At 42.7% G+C, this 19,472-nt stretch overlaps 2 protein-coding genes across 2 annotated transcripts; one reads left to right on the forward strand and one right to left on the reverse strand. All coding sequences in view use genetic code 11, as the record gives it.

The window, feature by feature from the left end:
• Positions 1 to 4,307: 4,307 nt before the first annotated feature.
• Positions 4,308 to 6,649, forward strand: EGR_08433 (hypothetical protein; the record flags this gene model as incomplete). Its single annotated transcript, XM_024497682.1, has 5 exons — positions 4,308 to 4,721; positions 4,985 to 5,160; positions 5,430 to 5,821; positions 5,897 to 6,192; positions 6,281 to 6,649. 5 exons carry the CDS (start codon positions 4,308 to 4,310, stop codon positions 6,647 to 6,649), a joined length of 1,647 nt encoding a protein of 548 aa, XP_024347901.1.
• Positions 6,650 to 8,487: 1,838 nt separating this feature from the next.
• On the reverse strand, positions 8,488 to 18,545 carry EGR_08434 (Rap guanine nucleotide exchange factor; the record flags this gene model as incomplete). Its single annotated transcript, XM_024497683.1, has 15 exons — positions 8,488 to 8,659; positions 8,936 to 9,264; positions 9,348 to 9,443; positions 10,028 to 10,462; positions 10,546 to 10,630; positions 10,694 to 11,067; positions 11,445 to 11,659; positions 12,034 to 12,136; positions 13,392 to 13,716; positions 14,824 to 14,930; positions 15,637 to 15,941; positions 16,163 to 16,472; positions 16,539 to 16,700; positions 16,846 to 17,079; positions 18,507 to 18,545. The coding sequence occupies 15 exons, from the start codon at positions 18,543 to 18,545 to the stop codon at positions 8,488 to 8,490; spliced, it is 3,291 nt and encodes a 1,096-aa protein (XP_024347902.1).
• Positions 18,546 to 19,472: the final 927 nt, after the last annotated feature.

Genomic DNA, 19,472 nt, shown 5'->3' on the forward strand with positions numbered 1-19,472 from the left:
AACTCCACATTACGAATAATAATAGCGTTCCTGTAGAAATGGTCCCCTTTGTATCTTCAAGCATATGGTGGGTTTTTAGGGATCAAGCGCACGAAGAAAAGACCGCCTCGTGGTTAAAATCTTTTACGGTTCGACATTTCATTCACTGTGATAAACACAGCCTGTTGTTGGTAGTTTTGATGGTTGTGGTATACTGGATACAAACAAATTTTCTCATTATTCTCAAATAACGTCGACAAGCAGAACTTTATGTTGTTTTCTCCATTTTTTCCTTTTCTAAATGTAGTTCAAACTGGACACAAAAAACTTTATTCCCCTTGGCGGAGGCCTATTTATAGCCTCCAGATGGACAAAGTTAAAAACTTTGTCAATTTTATGAGAAAATTTTTAGGTCACCATTTAGGCGAGATTTATTTGGGTAATAAAACACGAAAAGTGAAGAATTTAACAATTTTCCCATTTACTTAAAATGGAACTGCCACCGTGGGATATCACGCAAAGCCATGTCAAAGTGCAGTGAATACAATGCCTCTTTTCACTTCCGTCCCCCGCGGTTTCGACCGTAACATCAAAGTGATTGGGTAGAGGATGCTTAAGTTGTCCAATTTCAAGGAGAGTAGGTGGGCGGACCAGAGTTTGCTTCCCCCACCTCAATGCCACGTTGACACCCATCCAACCACAAAGAAATTGTGGTGTAAACTGACTACCACCTGTCACATGACCAGTCTATTCAAACAAGCGTCTGTTACAAAGGCAACACTTTCCAGACACTGTGGAGGTTCTTTAGAGTTACCGGTCAACTAGCAGTTCCTCGGGCTGGGTGGACGACGAATGCAATCTCGTCCCGTCTAACGCGTTATTCTGCCTTTTCTGCCGCATTATGAAGGCTTCCAGGCACTGGATGCATCAAAAGCTACATTTAAACACACCTAGCAGTTTAAAAAACAACGCAAGTATTTCATTTTATGAGGATAAATTGAGCCATGAAGCTTAACCTTGTTCATTCATTCCGAATTTAGACTGGAAAGTTAAAACAAGCGGCAGAAACGAGGTTAGTGACCTTGAAAAATCGTCTGAAAATAAACACCGCCTTATTTGCAACACACAACTGGTGAATCCAGCCGCCTTTGGACGTGACATTTGTCAGCACAAAATCCGCAAATCCGATCTGAAGCTTCGGTGTTGGTCTCATATTACAAATATTTGGAGTGAAAAAGCCCTATATTTTAGCCAATAAGTCTATTATCAAAGGATCTGTTGCTCGCTCCAAAAAAGGTTAAGCCGAAGTGAGAAATGAGATTCACCCTACTAGTTAAATTTCCTGGGTGGTTTGGGGACAATATTTAACAAGCCAATCGTTCGGCTTTTTTCGCCACCACATTGTAAATGATGAAGAAGGCAGGAGAATGCGGATTGCGCAGCAGCAAAAATGCCGCTTCCACTTGGAGAGCAGATGTCTGAAGCCTGCGCGCGAGCAACCGGCACGTAGAGGTCATTTACTTCCCCACCTTAAAGTTTTTTAACCATTCAAACAATGTCAACCCAATAAGAAATTAAACATTACCACAAGTATCTTCAGTTAAATGAGGAACAAGTAGACTACCCATCGGTGAGTTACTCTGCACTACTTGCCGAAAGAACACTATCCCCCACCCAAAAAAAAGACTTCCCCAACTTTCTTTCAGGCCGTATTAAATTGTTAAAGAATCTAAACTCCTGATCTAGCGCAAAAAGTGACACGCACTTCAAATTAACCTCTGAGATTGACTTTAGCTCCTTTGAAAACCATAGCGGTGGTGAGGGGCCAGTGGTCTCCTCGACAAACAACCAATGAGTGCCAAGTGCGGCTTGATTGGACAAAAAGCGAAGCCAATGGGAGGACGGCAATTCCAAGGAGAAATGTGTATAAACATTTAAGGTTCCATGCGCTTGAGCTATGCCTGACAAAACGCACACATCACATTTGAGGTGTATACTCTGCCAGAAATAAATTCGCAGCTTACTTTTTGAACCACACAGTGACACCTTTTTCGTGCTCAATTGTACGTAAGTTGTACTTGCATAACCACTAAATGCAGCTGACAAATAAGGCGGGCTTAGTGAGTGGCAAGTTTAACATGCCTCACTAGCAGTCAAATTAGAAGCAGGAAATGAATGAATGTGGTAAATTATTAATGAGGATAAATTAATTTCTTTGATATATAGGATTGGGGCCGATTAGTATTTTAGTCGTGCATACCTTACCTGTTTTTTATATTCTCATTATTTTCATTTTTCGATGCTATTAAAATTACCTTCAGGTAGTTGTCATGGCTGATTCCAAGTGATAAACAGAGACTTGTCGTAACTTTGATAGCACGATGTGGAGATTAAAGTGGAAACATAATAGGCAAAATGCCACGAAAGGTCTGATCTATATGCGTTATGTAAATGCAGATATGTGTGTCGTGGCGGGTGTGTCGCCACCTTCGGATGCGAAGTTTTTTTGAAAGGAGTACGTGCGATGTTATTTCAAATGTCAGCAAATTCAGTTACCTGTCTCCAGGATGAATTTTCACTCAGGGCTCCGCCCGCAGAATTTGAATAGAGGGGTTTTTTACGGGTCTAAAGGAAGACTATTTTAAGATCTGCTGCTAAAGAATTCTATGCTCTCATTGGCTTTAGAACAAAAGTGTGCTGTGTGAAATATAACTTCTTGGAGAAAAATAGCACTTTTCGAAGAGAAGTATTCTTACGCCAACTACCTTTATGCTTATTGAATATTTGAAACATTTTCGCGAAATTTCGACTACAACTACTACCTTACGGACTGGAGTTCGAAGGAAGAATGGGGAAATTATTTATAAAGACACTAATTCTTTGATAACTGCAAAACATGCTTTAATTGAAATTCCCTAGGCGCGAAAAATAGCCTATACTGTTATGCTCAAATCTCTAGTCGGCTTTGTTTATTGTTGCTACTAACCACAGATTTAGAAAAGCTTTGTTGTTGTTTGAATTGCCTTTGTCGCCTTTTGTAACTTTAACTGGAGGTTGGGGTTTAAATTTGAAATAAATTTGTAAAATGTGGAAGGAGTGGCAACCAAGGATTTGTTTTTGATATCCATAAATTGAGGTATAACTGGACCACCGGTAAAAGATCAAAAAGTAGTCTTGGCGTATTCGCCAGGCATATTTAACTAAATAAGAATAAATTAGCTGTTTTAAAGCCGTCTTTTCACTTCCTACTTCTAGAAGGATGAATATGCAGGAGCAGAGGCCTGTTTACGTAGGAGAAGGGAGTCTGTCAAACTCCTACCACCAAGGATTCAATAACGCCGCAGTAGTCAATACGAGTCCAGTCCCGCCTATTTTTGAGGACCATGTCAGAGGTCCGCAAGTCAATGTGAGTCCTGTGTACCTTGCCTTTATTGAAATAGAACTTCACACTTCCCTGCTCCGAATTTATTAGCTCAGCAATAAAATGGGTTTTCACAGCGAACGGATTTGTCCCAGAGATCAGGCAATCGCCAGTTTAAGGAGGGATTACATAGTTGGATGCTGGGAAATCCAAACCAACAGTTTTTTCGCGATAACTAGCAATGGCCGTGCATTTGTTTTATTACCTGATGTAATTAGAATTGCACTCCAAACTCGCGCTACCTTTTAATGACAACAAAAACATTAAGAACTAAAGGAAAACATCTCTTTTAAACGGTCAAGCAACCCCCATGACTTGACAAAGAGTGGGAACATGACATTGGAATGAAGTCGGCCGCATCACTTGCCCAGCCAATGGGCGCCTTTGACTCCAAAACCCAACGTATTTAAAAGTCCACAGTTTTGCGCCAATTCTAACAAGCTGATCATAGCAACTACAGGGTTACTTTCTCCTGCTATTTCACTTTTAGAATTTTCGATTGTGTAAAACCTTAAATATTTGCTCGAAATGGTTTGATTTAAAGTTTGCCAAATTCTAAGAATTATTTAACAAACATATAACTTTAGATTTCGATTTGTAGCGTGAGTGTCCGGAATCAACTTTTATTTTCCTTTTTTTCCAGTAATTTTTACATTATACACAATTGTTTTAAAGTACACAAATTTTAATACAGATTAGATGTTCTCAATCTCCTCACCTATTATTGGTTGACATTAAGTTCATATGGCCTAGCACGACTGATCTCGGCAAAGCCGCAGATCACGGATAGAAGGTGAGGTGGTGAACATTTATGTTGGCGGAGGAGGCAATAACTACCTCATACCCCTAAAACGTACTCTTGTTTGCATTTGTGTTTCAGAGAACTCGTGGGGACTCACCTTCCCCAATGCGTTTCTGCGTTCAAACAAAAGATCGTTTCGTCGTTCGGGTGGTCAAAATAACCGATAAGAAGACGTTTCAGCTTGGAGTTTCTACAGACAGTCCCACTTCTACGCCAGTTGAACCACTTAAAGCCATTTTGCATGATCCCCAAAAAATGCAGAACATAGAGAGGCTTATTTTGGAGGCGATAAAGGGCAATAATCCCCCCATATACATCGGGTTTCAGGCTCAACTGCCTGCAATTGCTCTGGGCTATGTCCTAAAATCCACCTCTGCTGACCAGGTGAATACGCCTAACGTGTTGCAGACCTACCGTCAATGTCGGCTCGGTAAAGGCGTGCGCCTGTGTTTCACTTGCCCACTCCTGGGCAGGGGCCTTAACATTCAGGATTTCTTCTCTGGAAAGGTGTTCCAAAGGGTACTTTCCCATCATCACTTGTAGTTATAATTTGCATTTTTCTGACCAGTTGAAATTTGATTGGTTGATGATTTATTGTTGACTTAGAGGGGTTCAAACAACCCAAATACCCCCGTGACACTCACTTAAACGCATCTCAGGCATACACCGTCACCACATAAGCTGCCTTTGTTTACATGCGCAAATAGACACTTTGAGATCTTCTACTCACCGAGTGACGTTGACACGGCTACGTATTTGACTTTTTTGTTTAACTTACTTAGCTGACAAGTTGGGAGAAGAGTTCACGACAACCGGGAGTACTCGTTGAGGCACTACAGGCTCTGAAAAAGTCCGTGGATTGGATGCTGCAGCAGATACAGTTGAATGGCCTACGAACTGTTCTACCGGAAGTGGATTATATATTTTATCCCTGTGCTGCATCGCCTCTACTCTCTACGTGAGTTTTACCAACCTCGTTGTGTTGCGAAATTTGTATTCGCGGCAAGCGTGGGCACTTTAAAGACGCCTTTAAATAATGCAATGTTGCTGCCTTAAGTACCTGACCAACTAAATGACTCGAAATCTATTGGTTGGCATAGTAACAGCACAATAACACTGTAAATTTCATAGTCATTCATTTACTAATGGCTTTATTAGGTTGGCCTTGAAACTCTGCGAATGTACTTTAAGAGGATGCTTTATACTGATACATTTATTGTATTCCAGACAACAAGCCGTCCACAATTTGAGCTGTTCAGTGGATTCGACAGCATCAAAGTGTACAGACTTGGCTGTACCCAGTTGTTCAAACTGCGCTCTCACTCCTCTTATGCCTAAAAAATCCAGTCCTGTGACCATTCCTACTAGTAGAGAGAGAGCAAGTCGTCAGTTGTCAATGGTGCCACCGGGTCAAGGCATTCAACAACACCAACGACAACAACAAAATCCACTTCTTGCAACACTCATCAACTCTTCACGTCCACTCTCCGCCTATGGTACCTGTTTTGATGGTGCGAGAACAGAAAACGTAGTAACAAAGTCGTTGGATAGACAAATATCCTCCTCAGTTGGTGCCTACGGTTCCTCTCTTCACCAACTGTCGGAATACAATCTTTATGGTAAGTCCTAACTTGAGAAGTTGTTCTGCTACCGCCACGTATGATTCACCCACTCTTCGCCCATTCACTGCCTAGAAACACGATATTTGAAGGAGCTACAGCAACACTCAACAGGGACGTCTTCCATCATCAGCATTTGTCACACCGATTGTAATGAGGCGCCCACTGATCAGACCTGCAATGGGTCCCTTGTTAGCGCTTCGGCGAGTCCACCTTCTCGGTGGCTATCCAATCTCGCCTCAGCCATTAACCCGGCTCTCGAGAGAGGCAAGGCATGCGGCACATCTCCAGTCTACCTATCTGGTGTAAATCCACAAAAGGCAGTCAAAATCTCCTCCTCCCTATCCCAGGAGAATGATTTTATGGCCACGGTGAGAGAGGATTGCAAAGGCTCGGACCTTGGCTCCTTTTGCTTAAGTACAAAAGAAGGTGTACTGTAACCCCCAATTTCCTTTTCAGTTAATCAACGAGGTCGTGGATCGTCTGCGCAAAAGTCCACATCTGCCTCTGGTTGTAATGCCAACTCAAACACCTGGCTCACCCCCCATTGTCTTTCAACTGCCTTCATCCGATGTCATATTTGTTGGTCTACCGGCCACAACCGGTCAGAATGGACATGAGAGACCACGTCTGGTTACATCACCAGCTGATAGCAGTGCTTTTGTGGTCACCTCGAAGAGGACAACAAGTAGTACAATTGGTGTCCAACCCTTTAATTATTATGCGGAGAGACCGGATGACCCGACTTTCACCGTCTCCGCGCCCCATCCAGGCTGCATTTTGGGAGTCTCACCGGAGGGTGACCTCTACGAATTCAAGCCTTCCTGAGGAAATATGCACTCTCCAGTGTATTATTTGAGGGCCTTAAAGTGAATGTACTTCTGACCAAGTAATTAAATGATCTCATCACAACACCTTTCCCCCTCCATTCACCTCCGCCTCCTCCTGCTCCTCCTCCTCCTCCTCCTCCTCCTCCTCCTTACCCAGCATTACGTGAACGATAAATCATGTAATTGATTGAATACATAGTAAGACTCCCAAAATATTACGCTTGAAATGTATATAAAAATAAGCAAAAAAAGGAACGTCAGTGGGTGACAAGTACCTGCTCCCCACCGAATCACCTGTTAATGATGGAGGCAGCTACTTATTTATTAATGAGTAGGTGAACCTCCTATATTAAACTCTTTATTTGAAGTTTTAAAGTTTAGCCTTTTAAACAAGAAAAGGAATTATGAACTGGAACTGTTTTGCAATATCGTAGTTCGTAGAGGGCTACTTGAGTGACTGAGTCAACGCTCTGGCCAAAGGTCAATCCGTTTTTCCCATTGTTCCGCTACCGATTAGTCCTAACTTACCTCTCCTTCTCCCTCTGCCTTACTTTATCTCCCTCTCTCTAATATGAGACCACAACTGTAGTTGCTTAAATAATATAGTTGGATGACTTCATGTCCTGACTTTGGTGGTGGCTTTCCTGATTTTGGCAGTGACTCCACCGCTACTCATCCCAAGTCGCTCTCTCTGGCCTGGGCAACTTGTCAGCGCTTTCACGCTGGCAGTTATGCTGCTCACTCAGTCGCCTGAATGCACACATTTGGCACACAACCAAAAGTAGCACTAAAATTTAGCCCTATTTTAACAGCTTCACGGAAGTTAGTACACTTTCCGAGAATCAGTTTTACGTGGTGGATCGTTTAAATTTCCCTTCTTTCTTCAAATAACTTTAAGGCGATCCTGTTAGGGGTAAAAAATGAAGCTTTCTTTGTTTTTCCTTTTGCTTTGAGAGGGGCTGTATTTAAACAGCTACGCCTCCTTTGGTGCGATTCGCAGGCACCCAGACCCCCCTGTTAACGGTAAGGTGACTGGGCTGGCTGAAATATCAGGCCAGACAGCGTTAGTCCGGTGAACCGGGCGAACGCAAATCCCTTACCTTCTCTTTCATCAACACCCCATTCTTCCCTTTTCCCTCTCAATACGTCCGTCCATCCATCCTTCTGCAATGCTTTTTGTTGGAAAACTTTTTTAATGACCGATAATATTTAGCAAAGTCATTTACACCAAGTAATATTAGCTTTGAGAGTTTATAGTCTACTCAGAAGTAGTAATATGCCAAAGAATGTGTATAGAAATATACTACTTATTATCGCAGTAAGTAGCGGTCTAGGAGGCTTGCTTACTTGATCCGAAAGTGGAGGTACAAACCGCATAGAGGGAGGGGCTTCGTCTTGAAGCACATCAGCTTAATGCCGAGCTTGAAGAGAGAGGAGTCTTCCTAGTCACCCCCTACTTCACACGTCACGGCTTTGTTCATGAGGTAAATGAAATGATCGAAGGCGGGTCCACGGATTAGGGGCTAGACAAAGCAATGTGTAGCTCCTAACAAGGGTAAACAACAGGCAAGCAACATTCGATAAAAAGCTCACCTTCACTATAATAAAAAGAACAGGTGAAAATGATGCTAACAATGATGGCCTCTCATAAGCACAAGCAGCGGAGGAGAAAACAAGAAGCCTACTGCATTGCCATTATTGTATTAAAAGACGAGCATAAAAATATTAAAAGAGAAAAAATTTCCATTCTTTTTCAGTGTGTGGAATAGTTTCAAAGAAGGCAAAAGTGAAGAGGAGTAAATAAAGGCGTTTTTTCCATCCGCTTTGTGGGTTCCACTAAGGCAATGTATGAAAGTTGTCAGATTTTGTGCACTGCTTTCTCCGATTGCATCGTAGGGACGACTGCTCCGAGGCGGTTGTGTCCACTCGTCGATGAAAATGAGTGGAATACATCTTAAAGGACTTCAAGTAGCTTTGAATCTCCGTATCGGGTTCAATTTCGTAGGATCTAATGACCAAAAGAGCCGGACTTTTGCACTGCATTTGCTACACTACTAAAAGGGCAATCCCACGCACTTCAGTAGTATATGTGGGGCGAAAGGAAATCACGTTAAAATGTAGGTTAGTTGCAGTATGTGGACTAGGCCGCAAAAAGTTCATCTCAAAGTCAACTGACAGTATAGTTTGTGTTGGATACTACTTAATCGCTCCAGCGGGCAGATTAAGTAGTACGAAATCATGTAACGTTTCGATAATTTTTTTTGACTACGCACAAAAAACTCACCCTTTTTCATCTTTTTCCAGCATATCTCGATCGGCGCGTTTCATAAAGTAGCCCAAGATAAGGTAGTGTTTCCAGCACCGCCAAAAATTGACTATCTTATTGGCGTCCACCTCATCGCCAGTAATGAGGCCTTGATTGGTGTGCGAGGTGGACGTCGTCTCCCCTCCCGAGGGGGATGATAAAAAGAGCACATTTCCATTATCTAGGTGGATGAGTTGTTGGAAGACCAGACCCAGGTAGGGTAGGCAGGGCATCTTAGCTGCCTCGAGGTCGCGACGATAGGCACTGAAACTCGGTGGAAGCATGTAAGCTCCCAGTTTTGTTAACCTCTAAAATGTGAAGAAAAGGAGGTATCAGTGGGGACACTTGTCCAACTGCGTTACCTCTGGCACGCAGAACGAATCCGCCTCACCAGTTTAAGCCTTTTGGAGACGCTTTGTGTTGGTGCATTTTGCAGACCCAGTATCACCGCCAAAAAGGAGCTGAAGTTGTTTATCTTTTTCAGCTCCTAAAAGATCATTTCAAAAAAGAAAAAAGTGAGGCAAATATATTATTTACAGCAAGTCAAGTGAGAAATGGTTAAGTTCTGTACATCCGGGACCAATGTATTTAAAGTGCAGGAAATGCGGTCAATTCAAAACTGGCAGGCGCATGAAATTGAATGGATGTTTGTGAGGCTTTTTAGGATTAAATAAAGCTTTATGCTAAGGTGGCCGTTCCTTAACATCCTTAAAAGGAGTGTAGGGGGGACAGGGAGGCTGAACGGAGTATCTGCAATATCGGAAAGGGAACCTCCACATTTTTGCGTTGTTTTGGAGGCCTCCACGTGCACATTCCAGAGCATTCCTTTATTCGCACTGGCGTTGAGCCTGTATCACGGCCACAACCTGTAAGGTCAAGGCCACTCCAAGTGCATCGGATAATCCTGTAAGCTAGAATCAGTTTTTATAATCACGTGGTCCAAATGAAGGGCCACATTAAACCCACCTCACGCAAAGCGACTGATTAAAATGCCTTTACCATGGCAAAATTATTTCCACACCCTGTAACTATTCACCCAACAAAGAAGGCGGCAGGAATGAGTAGCCTTACCTGCGCCAGATCGCATAGATGAACGAGGGTATTTTCCAGTAGGACATTGCTCCTTTTCATCCTCAACGGAAGAGAATATGACACGGAGGAGAGGCAGAGATAACTCTTTAGACTGGCGCCTCGAGATTCCGCAAACTTCTTTGACACCCTTTGTAGATTATCCTCCATAAGGCGTTGTTGTATTAGCGCCTCCCTCTGGAGACCACACAGAGGACAGAGATGGTCAGGAGTGTTGATCTCTTGGAGCGTCTCATCGACGCAGGTGTCACATTCACCACTGTCTGATTGAACTTTGGAAAGTGGCTCCCCCAACTCCTTTGCTATGCGGGTTAGACACTTGACCATGGAATTTAGGTCGTTAAAGTGTTGAATACATCGAGAGAGAGTTGGTGTATTCCCCTTTTCAAGGTCTTTTATACTGATAAGTTCATAGAGCTGTCAAAGGCAAGACAAGTTGGTGGAAGTAAAGAGAAAAAATTGCAAAGAAGAGTATGTCAAGAAGCTGCAAATTAATCTACCTGAATTCCATCAAAACACATCTCCTCCATAGAGGTTATTTGTTTAGCCAAGGCGTTGACCTTGAACCGGAGAAATTGGCTCAGCCTATTGGATAGAAAAAAAGGGGTAAAAGAAGCAAGAATGTAAATTATGCCACACAAATCTTACCTTTGATAGCAGGTGCACGTGAGAAAGTTTATTTCGCTGCCCACTTTCTCCTTTGCAGGTTGCTCAGTGTTGACCTCTTCTGTGAAACGTCTCCTACCAACAGCGGTGGGTACCAAATCCAGTAAACTCTCGGCGATACGAGTTAACTCATCGGAAATGGCACTCTTTTGTTTTGCTAGTTTTACTAAAGACCCATTTGGGATGTTGGATAAGGTGTCCTCCTCCCCATCCTTGTCGATGTCATCGTCTACAGTACTATGATTCCTAGGCGAAAGACTTCCAACCAATCGGGAGTCCATTTTAAGGAGTTGAGCAAACCGAAATATTTTATTCTCCAACTTGGCATCATATAAAACACGCTCCGTTCGTGTGAGCTTGAAAAAGGGAAAAAGCGAGGAGAGAAAGGGGTTTTTTCCTACAAAAAAAATAAACTTCTAGGGACACTTGAGCAGGCTTTATGAGTTAAATGATGACGTTTTGATTTTCTCGAGATTAAATAAAATCTTTGCTTATTTTCGCCGTTCTAAAAACGCATAAATTATTCCCAAATTTGGAAAATAGGAAATGAGTAGTGCTTTATTCGTCGTTAATTATCCATTTTTTCTGGAAGAAAAAGAATAACCCTCCGACGAATTTTAAGTCTGATCGTCACAAGTAGCCTCAACCAACGCGGCAGTAAGCCTCTAAGCGCCCAGTGAAGTTGGCTTTCAATTTCTTCTATCTTCCCATTTTCCTTTGGGAGTAAACTTACCAATTTTAGGAGAAACTCTAAGGTATTGACAGCTTCATTCCAGTCTCTCCCGGGTTCCACCGCTTCGCCCTTCTCACTTATGCAGCCAAGACCTCCAGGTTCAATGGGAACGAAAGCCAAGTAGCGTTGAATCAGCCGGGAGACCACTTCATTGGCAATGGTAAAGGTGGGATAGAGTCGCATGAAGATGTTGGGTATGAGGCTCTCGTAGGTGTCTAAAACGTACCGTTGCAAATCTATTTAACCCGACTTTATTTTTCAGCAGTCAGAGTGCGACCCACGGACTCAGCTACCCCCAGGGGAGGCTAGAGCTCGTAGAGGCACCGAGGTTGGAGCTCCAATGCACAAAAGCGTTTATTTGCATCCATTTTAACACCTAAATCGGTACATTAAAACAAAACGAACATTTTTCCCTCACTAAATGTTACAGGCACCGCAACGAGGCTTTCGAGGCACAAATTCACTGAGACATTCTATTCGCTACATTTACCAAAAAAGTACAAAACATCTCTACTCCTTTTGTAAATAAAAAAGAGATTTTATGAAGAAAAGACTTTCAAGTCTATTGTCGTTTTAGCAGGTGCATTACCGGATTTATTTTGCCGAAAAATTTTCAACGCGTAGACAAGAAGACCATCTAGGGTGCCACCTCGGAGAAGGCAATTTCGTTTCCGCAATGTAGACCCGATCTCCTACAAAGCGAGGACATTTAATTGAGCCTAACCTACCGCGCTCACTTTGAATTTATTAGCCAGAGGTGTTGGTGGGCTAGTCGCATAATTGGGTGAGACAAATGAAAAGTCACCACTTCCAACAGGATTTTCTCCAAGGGATGTACTTCTGCTTAATTATCAATAAAGCTGAAAGGGTCAGCGTTGATAGGTAAGTGGAATAAATAATAAGGTAACTCCACATTAGTGATGGCCAAGTCAATGCTTCCCCTAACTTATTTATGAGATGCCCCTGAAATTACACATTGAATAAGATTGATTGTTTTGTCATTTTCTTCATGAAAAACGCCCCAGCAACTTGGTAAGTAGGAAGAGCATCAAATGCCACTGCACTCTTGACGGAATTAAAAAGTTGCATGTACCCTCTTTGATGCATCTAAACAATCAAAGGAGAAGAGTAATTTGCTATCCACGCCTGCAAAATAAGTCAAAATGTGTAAGAAAATAGTGCTCCAGTAAATGTATTCTCTAAAAAAGGGGAAAAACATTCATTTGTCGTTAATCAGGTTTGGATATATTATAGTTAGAACTCAAATGATATAAAATGCTGTGTAAACTTGGGGAGATCTAGTAGCTTTGAACAAATAGGAGATTAATCGTGGTGGACCCAGCAAAACCGACTTCAGTGTCTATTTTCCATAGTTTTTATACGTAATCAACAAGACAAAAGCCTTCAGCTCCACCAAAACTCGTAATTTTGCGTGAGCTTTCAAATGTCAAATGGCAAACCGATCGAAATCGCCAAAATTAATAAGCCTTTGGTAGATTAATCAGTTCATCTGTTTTATAGTATAGCTATGAATTTTTGGGCTTTTACAGAAAAAAAACCCACTGAAATTAATCCCTATTTTGAAAATTTACAAATACAAATCAAGTAATTAAAAGGGGGGAACCAGTGGCAACTAGAACATAAAGAAATAAAACAACTTAATTTAAGTGAGGACTTGTAATTCCACCGATTTTTAAATGTGATTAATAAGTCTTCATAATTAGTAATCTAACTGTTTTTTCTACTTTTTATTGGTGAATTTTACTTAACAACACAATGCGCATTTTTGGGCATGCCAGTCAGGGTGGTGAATCCATTTGTCTCGATGTGTTAGATATGTTGGTCATCCGGTAAATAAAAATGCGTAACATAGTAAGGAAGAAGACGTCTTTAAACAAGCTGGGCCAGATAATTATTCCCTTTTATGGAAGCAGGATGGGGACTCACAAAACCGTCAGGCATGGAAAAAAGAAGGGACTCCTCCGGACTGTCCATGATCATGAGAGCACGAGGGCACCAGGCGTCAGCGGTAACAGTAGACGTGGATCGCGGCAATTGGTTAGGCGGTGTGATACAACTGTCACTTCGCATTTCCGGCATCTGCCTGCCAAGTATCATGATAGCTGCGGCCGCGGCTGGACACAATGACTGGAGGAGTTGGAGACGATCGTAGGAGCAGAGATGAAGGGGAGGAAATGAAATGACCGCCTCCTCCTCACCACCCAGTGGGGAACGGGCAACCTGTTTCCAGACCTCGCTGACATTTGCAACGCTGTGGCACATAAACACATTAAAAGAGCATACCAGGGCAACACTATAAATGTCACCAGCCTTGGGTTTCAAATTCCGGGAATAACTATGACGGCTGGGGGTAATGCGATGGCAGTTTACTAACTAACCTCCCACATTTAGGACTGAAGCTATGCTATGTAAACATTTCACCACAGAAATCTTTTTTCGCGTCATGTGGTGAAACGAAGTCGCCAAGTTTACATTGAAATGGAAGCACAATCGTGGACGATACGTCAATCTGTTAGGGACGTGCCAACAGGAGTGTTTTAGCTAGAACAAGGAATGACAAGAAGTCTCAATAGAAGAAATGGCGATTTAGGGCATTGCTACAAGTTCATGAGCGAAATGTGTACAGCACCGAATAAATAGGTTTTTGTTTAGATAGATGGTAGAATTTGTTCAAATCCTTGTTTAGCTCAAGCATCCGATGCATTTTACCGCTTCTAGCACTTTTGACTCCTTAAAGTGTATCGTCACAGCCCAACTTTAGAATTTTAAATGGGAGGGTTGGGCTGAATTAAAGACTGTCAACATTGTGCGACGTTTCGTGGGTATTCAAGGACAAGTGTTCGTTAGAGGGCACTTCACTTCCCACAGATTAACAATTAAGGTATGAGCCTGTATTTCGTGAACTTGGTAAGATAAACAATGCACAATACCTCCTTTCAAGAGGCACAGTAAGGCAACTTTGAGATGTTTCTTTAGAAAACCGACAGAGGTGACGCAAGATGCTTGTTTTACTGGGCTAGTGGGTAACAACTCGAAGGCTAATTTAGGAGGAAAGAAATGCTTCCTCTACAAAGTTACACTGCCCACATCTGCATACGCTAATAACAAAACCAAATACTCCGTATTTTTTCCCTGTTAGAGACAAAAATACACGCAAGAAGAACACAGCTACATCCAACTAGTAAGTCAATGCAGAGGCTCAGTTTAGCCACACGCCTGAATCACCTGGATCCATCTAGATCTGGATTTTAGAATTCGCTAGGTGCATTAGGAACTGAGCTATAGCAATGTTAGAGGGGCGAAAATAAATGCCATCTGAGGGGAGGAGGACTATTTACACCAACAATTTGTGACCTACAAGTGGAGTAGGTTATCTTGTGATCGCGCAGGCGTCTTCGGCACTCCTGATTGATCATTGGTGATTGTACAAGATGGTGGGATTTCACAACTTTTTTCTGAGCTCCTCTGAAAGAAGAATGATATATATAACATTTCATATAGTAGATCACTTACCCGATTAAAGTTTTAATTCTGTAGAGAGGGGAAAAGAGAAAGAAATGTAGATACATTAGGTTTTTAAGTCACTTAAATATAAAAAGGATGAATAATTTCATTTCTGGGGAAACAAATTTCTTGTCTAACTACTAGTATTTGTTAATAGGGATATATGTATAAACAACATGCAGAAGAAATTTATGCCCAAAAAGCTGTTTGCATTAGTTTTATTTATACTTGTATGGAATACATTCTTTTTAAAAATAGCGTCACTACAAAATGTTTGTTTTAGTGATTACAGACGCTGCGTTTTTCTCAAAACTCAGAGACTGCGTGCTGAACCGAAGCAAGGTTCCTTTCTGTTCTTGTGATATAGAGAGATGGGAAGTGACTTCAGCTCAACGCATCACTTCCTCTGTTTTTGATTGAGGGTCAGTCAGAAACACGTTTGTGATTGGAGCGGCCGACTTTATGCTCTTTAATTTATGGTATCCCCTTTATACACATTTTTGTTAGTATTTCCTTCTTTTTCCCGTCAGGACTATTCATCTAAGTAAAGGATAACTCAAGAGAGTTTGTTGCTAAATGCACACTCTTAGTTGAGACAAAACCGCTCCTGCTTATAACTGAAATTTTTGGCCTTCCTACTATAATTCAAATGAGTAGTATAACAGACCCATCTTGCAATCTTTGTATGCTGCACATAGGTGCTTCGATACAGCTGTTTCCCAGTTTGTGCACTTCGTTGAGTAAATTTCTGCAGACAGGCAACTATTCTCGCCTTCGCGGTTGTACCGGCTGCTCCAGCCGCCTCGCGACCGTAAGTAATGTCGGAATGATGCCATTCAGCTGGAGTCACGCAGAAGATTGAATCATCCAGCCCGGACACCTCAAATGGGGAACTCAGACTCGCGGGCAATCGGGGATCCAGAATTGAAGCCGTTTTATCCCAATGTCCAAAATGATACATATGGCTTATAACTGGAAAAAGGTAAAAAGAGAGCAGCTAAACGACAGTTGTTGACAAAGGCTAGTTGATAAATCTAATCGGTTCAGATTAGGTGTGGAGCTCGCTGAAAATCTACGCCTCGTTAAAGTGCCCCACGTGCAGGGTACTTTCAGCCCTTAATGGACCTTAGCTAATTAATCACTTTAACCACCACCTTTACCTAATGGAATGGCAGGAGTTGTGCTAGATTCACTTTTGGTCATGAGGGTGGTTGCCGAATCCACCCTGGGAGAGCATATTTCCCGTTGCTCCGAGCCGCCGTCACCTTGACAGTACACATTGCTGGGGCTTAAATGAGTCTTCCCTTCGGGGGACTCCCTTTGGGCTGCAATGACAAGGCGAGGGCTGAAGCCGCCCTCTTGATTTTGCACCTGTAAATCGAGGCGTGCTCCATTGTCTTCGAAGACTCGATTGTACTGGTCAAAATTGGCAGAGACATACTTTTCTGGAAGCTCCCTATTTCCTGTGTTCTCGGTTTCTCCACTTGCTGGTAGCATAAATATCTAAACGCAAACAAGGAAGTGAATTGAAATGTGCCCTACTTCACGTGTTTTTTGACTTTCAAGTACGACACGCTTTTGAAAGGTTTGTCGATACTTCTTCCCATTTATTATAAGCTCTTCACAGACAGTCTCCTCTTGGGTGCGGTGAAATGGATCGGCTGTGGAATCGTTTTGTGCTTCCCTGAGCCTAAGGACATTAGGCTCGGAGGAGAATGGCACCTCTATTAGCTACAAGGGAATAATGCATGGTGTTTTAGAAGGATCCTTTATCACGTCCAATTGTCAAACGCTATATTTGAGGGTCTTGGCACAAACCGGTGGCACCAGCATTCAATCAACAGTCGTCTAGCACGTAGGAAAACACCTCACTTACATGTTTGCGCCCTAGCTCGTTGCCTTGGGTACATTTCGGGTTGTGGGTTTGAAAGAAGGCCTGCTGTAATTCACAGGTGGCATTGGCAACGTCTCTTCGCATCTGTTCCACAGATGGAAGGACTAAAGGACTTTGGGTCTCTTCTGACAACCGCATCATTACATTGGATGGGGCACTTTCACCACCTGGCGGATTAGATCTTGCGGCGGAAATGTTAAGTGTGGCCATGGTGTGCTATAAAGTTCGACATTAGGAGGACATATAGAACCACAGGTGTGGATGACGTATAAAAATGAAGAGAGAAGATACGAATCACTTTTTATGAAGTCCTCAATTCCATCAGGCAAAATTTCATTGAACCCTATCAAGGACAAACTAAGACCTTTTGTGTGGCGCCTCTCAAACACTGCCGGTAAGTTGGACTTTAGCCCGACAAGGAAGAAAAAAATGCTTGTTCTCCAGATCCAAAAGCATTTTCCACGAGCCTCAAATCAGAAGCTCTTAGTTCTCAAAGACACTTTGAGGTGGGATTATAAAAGAAGCATCTCAATTAATGCATTTTCGAGTTGGTAGGCATGGCAACCAGATGCGATGGGAGGGAGCGTAGAGACTAAGGTGTCACACGTGATCAAGATTTAAGATCCAACTGGTATTACACAAGTTCAGCAAAACATGACAGCAAGCGACAAGTCATTTTATGCCAATTCGTAGTGGATTCAACTGAAATTAAATAACCCCACCTTTTGTTTTACTGAATAAAGCAAGGCTGTTGCGTTTCAGGGCACAAACTAGAAGCCGCATTGGAATGAGGCGGGAGGTTACTTAGCACTTTGTCTGTGGGCAACGTCGAAGCTTAAATCGCTGGGTCTTTATAAATGGTGTGTGTTGGAAAAGTGAATATAATCACGACCATCACTCGCTGGCATCCAGCCAGTGGATTGAAGCGTTTGTACAAGTGAATATGCGCATATTTTATGCGGTCGTCTTCCGTCGGGACCGACCAAAACAATTATGACATTTCGCTTCCGGCATTGCTTCCCGACACAGATGAAGCCTGCATGTAAACAAGCTGTTCCTGGCCTCCTATTCAAAAACAATACACGCAACAATGCTGGATCTATCAGTAAGCACCGATCATTTTTTGAGGAGGAAAAGAGGCAGTATGAGATTAGGCAGCATGAAAGGCCTCACAAACCACAACCTAGTTTGATGATTTGATGGGGCAATAAAATTTGTGGTGAGGGACGCCTCGCAGGCGCACTCATTTGCACTGTTTTCAATCAAACTCGAAACTATGTAAAATTGCAACATTCTTCACCATGTTTTTGCTTTTCATTCACATCAACTCGGTTTTTTTTTTTGATTTCTGAAAAGACTTCGAACTTAAATTGCCACATAAAGTAACGTATTCAACTTTATTACTTCGTACGACCTAAAAGGTGGCTTTGAAAGGAGTTAACGTCAATAGTAATGGCAAATTTAAGAAAGTAGATGGAAAAATTTGGAATTCACGCAACATCGGTGGAGCAATTCTTCCCCAAATCCTTAAACAGGCACAAGAATATATTAAAACAAAATGACACGATTGCAAAATGCCTTATCTCATTTAACGAATTCTAACGATTACCTTACCTAAGCCGAACAAAAGAAAAATATTTTACCTCTCGCTTTAAGAATTTGTTTATCCGAACTGTACACATCAGATAGGGAAAGCAACTTACTGGAGATGGGGTTAGTTGTTTTTACGTGAATCTAGACAGATAACATTAAGGAATTCAGTTGAGTGTCTTTTGCAATTGCAATCGGCGAATCTGTGCGTTTGTGTTTGTGCCCTAGACTTCAGCCTTTCGTGCGCCAGTCCAATTGGCCAACAATTTTGTAGATTACGCACTGCAATGACCAATCAACGGTCAGCGTGTCACGTCGAGTGCGTGCCAGCTGACGGCCTGTTACACCGCGGTATTTGTGTTCGTGTGTGTGCGTAGTTGTGCGTAAGTGCGCACTGCTATTGCTGCCGCCATACGGGGCTTAGTATTCGGACGCGGGATAAATTGTCATCTTGTTTAAAATTATTTTGAGGACCGGTAGTACAGGTAAACACTGCAACCCCACACACTTAATGGGCCAACTGTGCGGATATACAGTGCCGAAAGGAGAACAGGTGCCTCCCACGCTGATTCAGGTGATTAGGCAAGGCCTGCCGACGGACAGCCTGCAACGAGGACGGAATGTCCCATGAAGGGGGGAGGGGGTTGATGCATGCTGCCGACTCACCGTTACGACAGCGCACGCGTGCGCAACCCCGACATTGTTCACATATTTTGACAAGCACGACCCCAAACTGTCTGCACTCGCATGGACGAGGCATCGTCATTTGACAGCAAAATTCTGTTAAATTCCTTCGTTAATCGCAGTTGTACCAGAGGGCTCCGTGATCTGGACTTCACCATCCACTTTTAATCCCGACTGACAGTCAGCAACGGCCCGATCCAACAGCAGTCCGTCAGCAGCGAGACTGGCAGCCGAGCAACCCGATCGCAGTTTCAATGCCACCCCCTCTCCACCAACCAACACGGCTATTCAGAGAAGACCAAGTAATTAAAAATGCTGGATTAATGCATGTGAAT

This window comes from Echinococcus granulosus, assembly GCF_000524195.1.
Source record: "Echinococcus granulosus chromosome Unknown EG_S00106, whole genome shotgun sequence".
NCBI lineage: Eukaryota > Metazoa > Platyhelminthes > Cestoda > Cyclophyllidea > Taeniidae > Echinococcus > Echinococcus granulosus.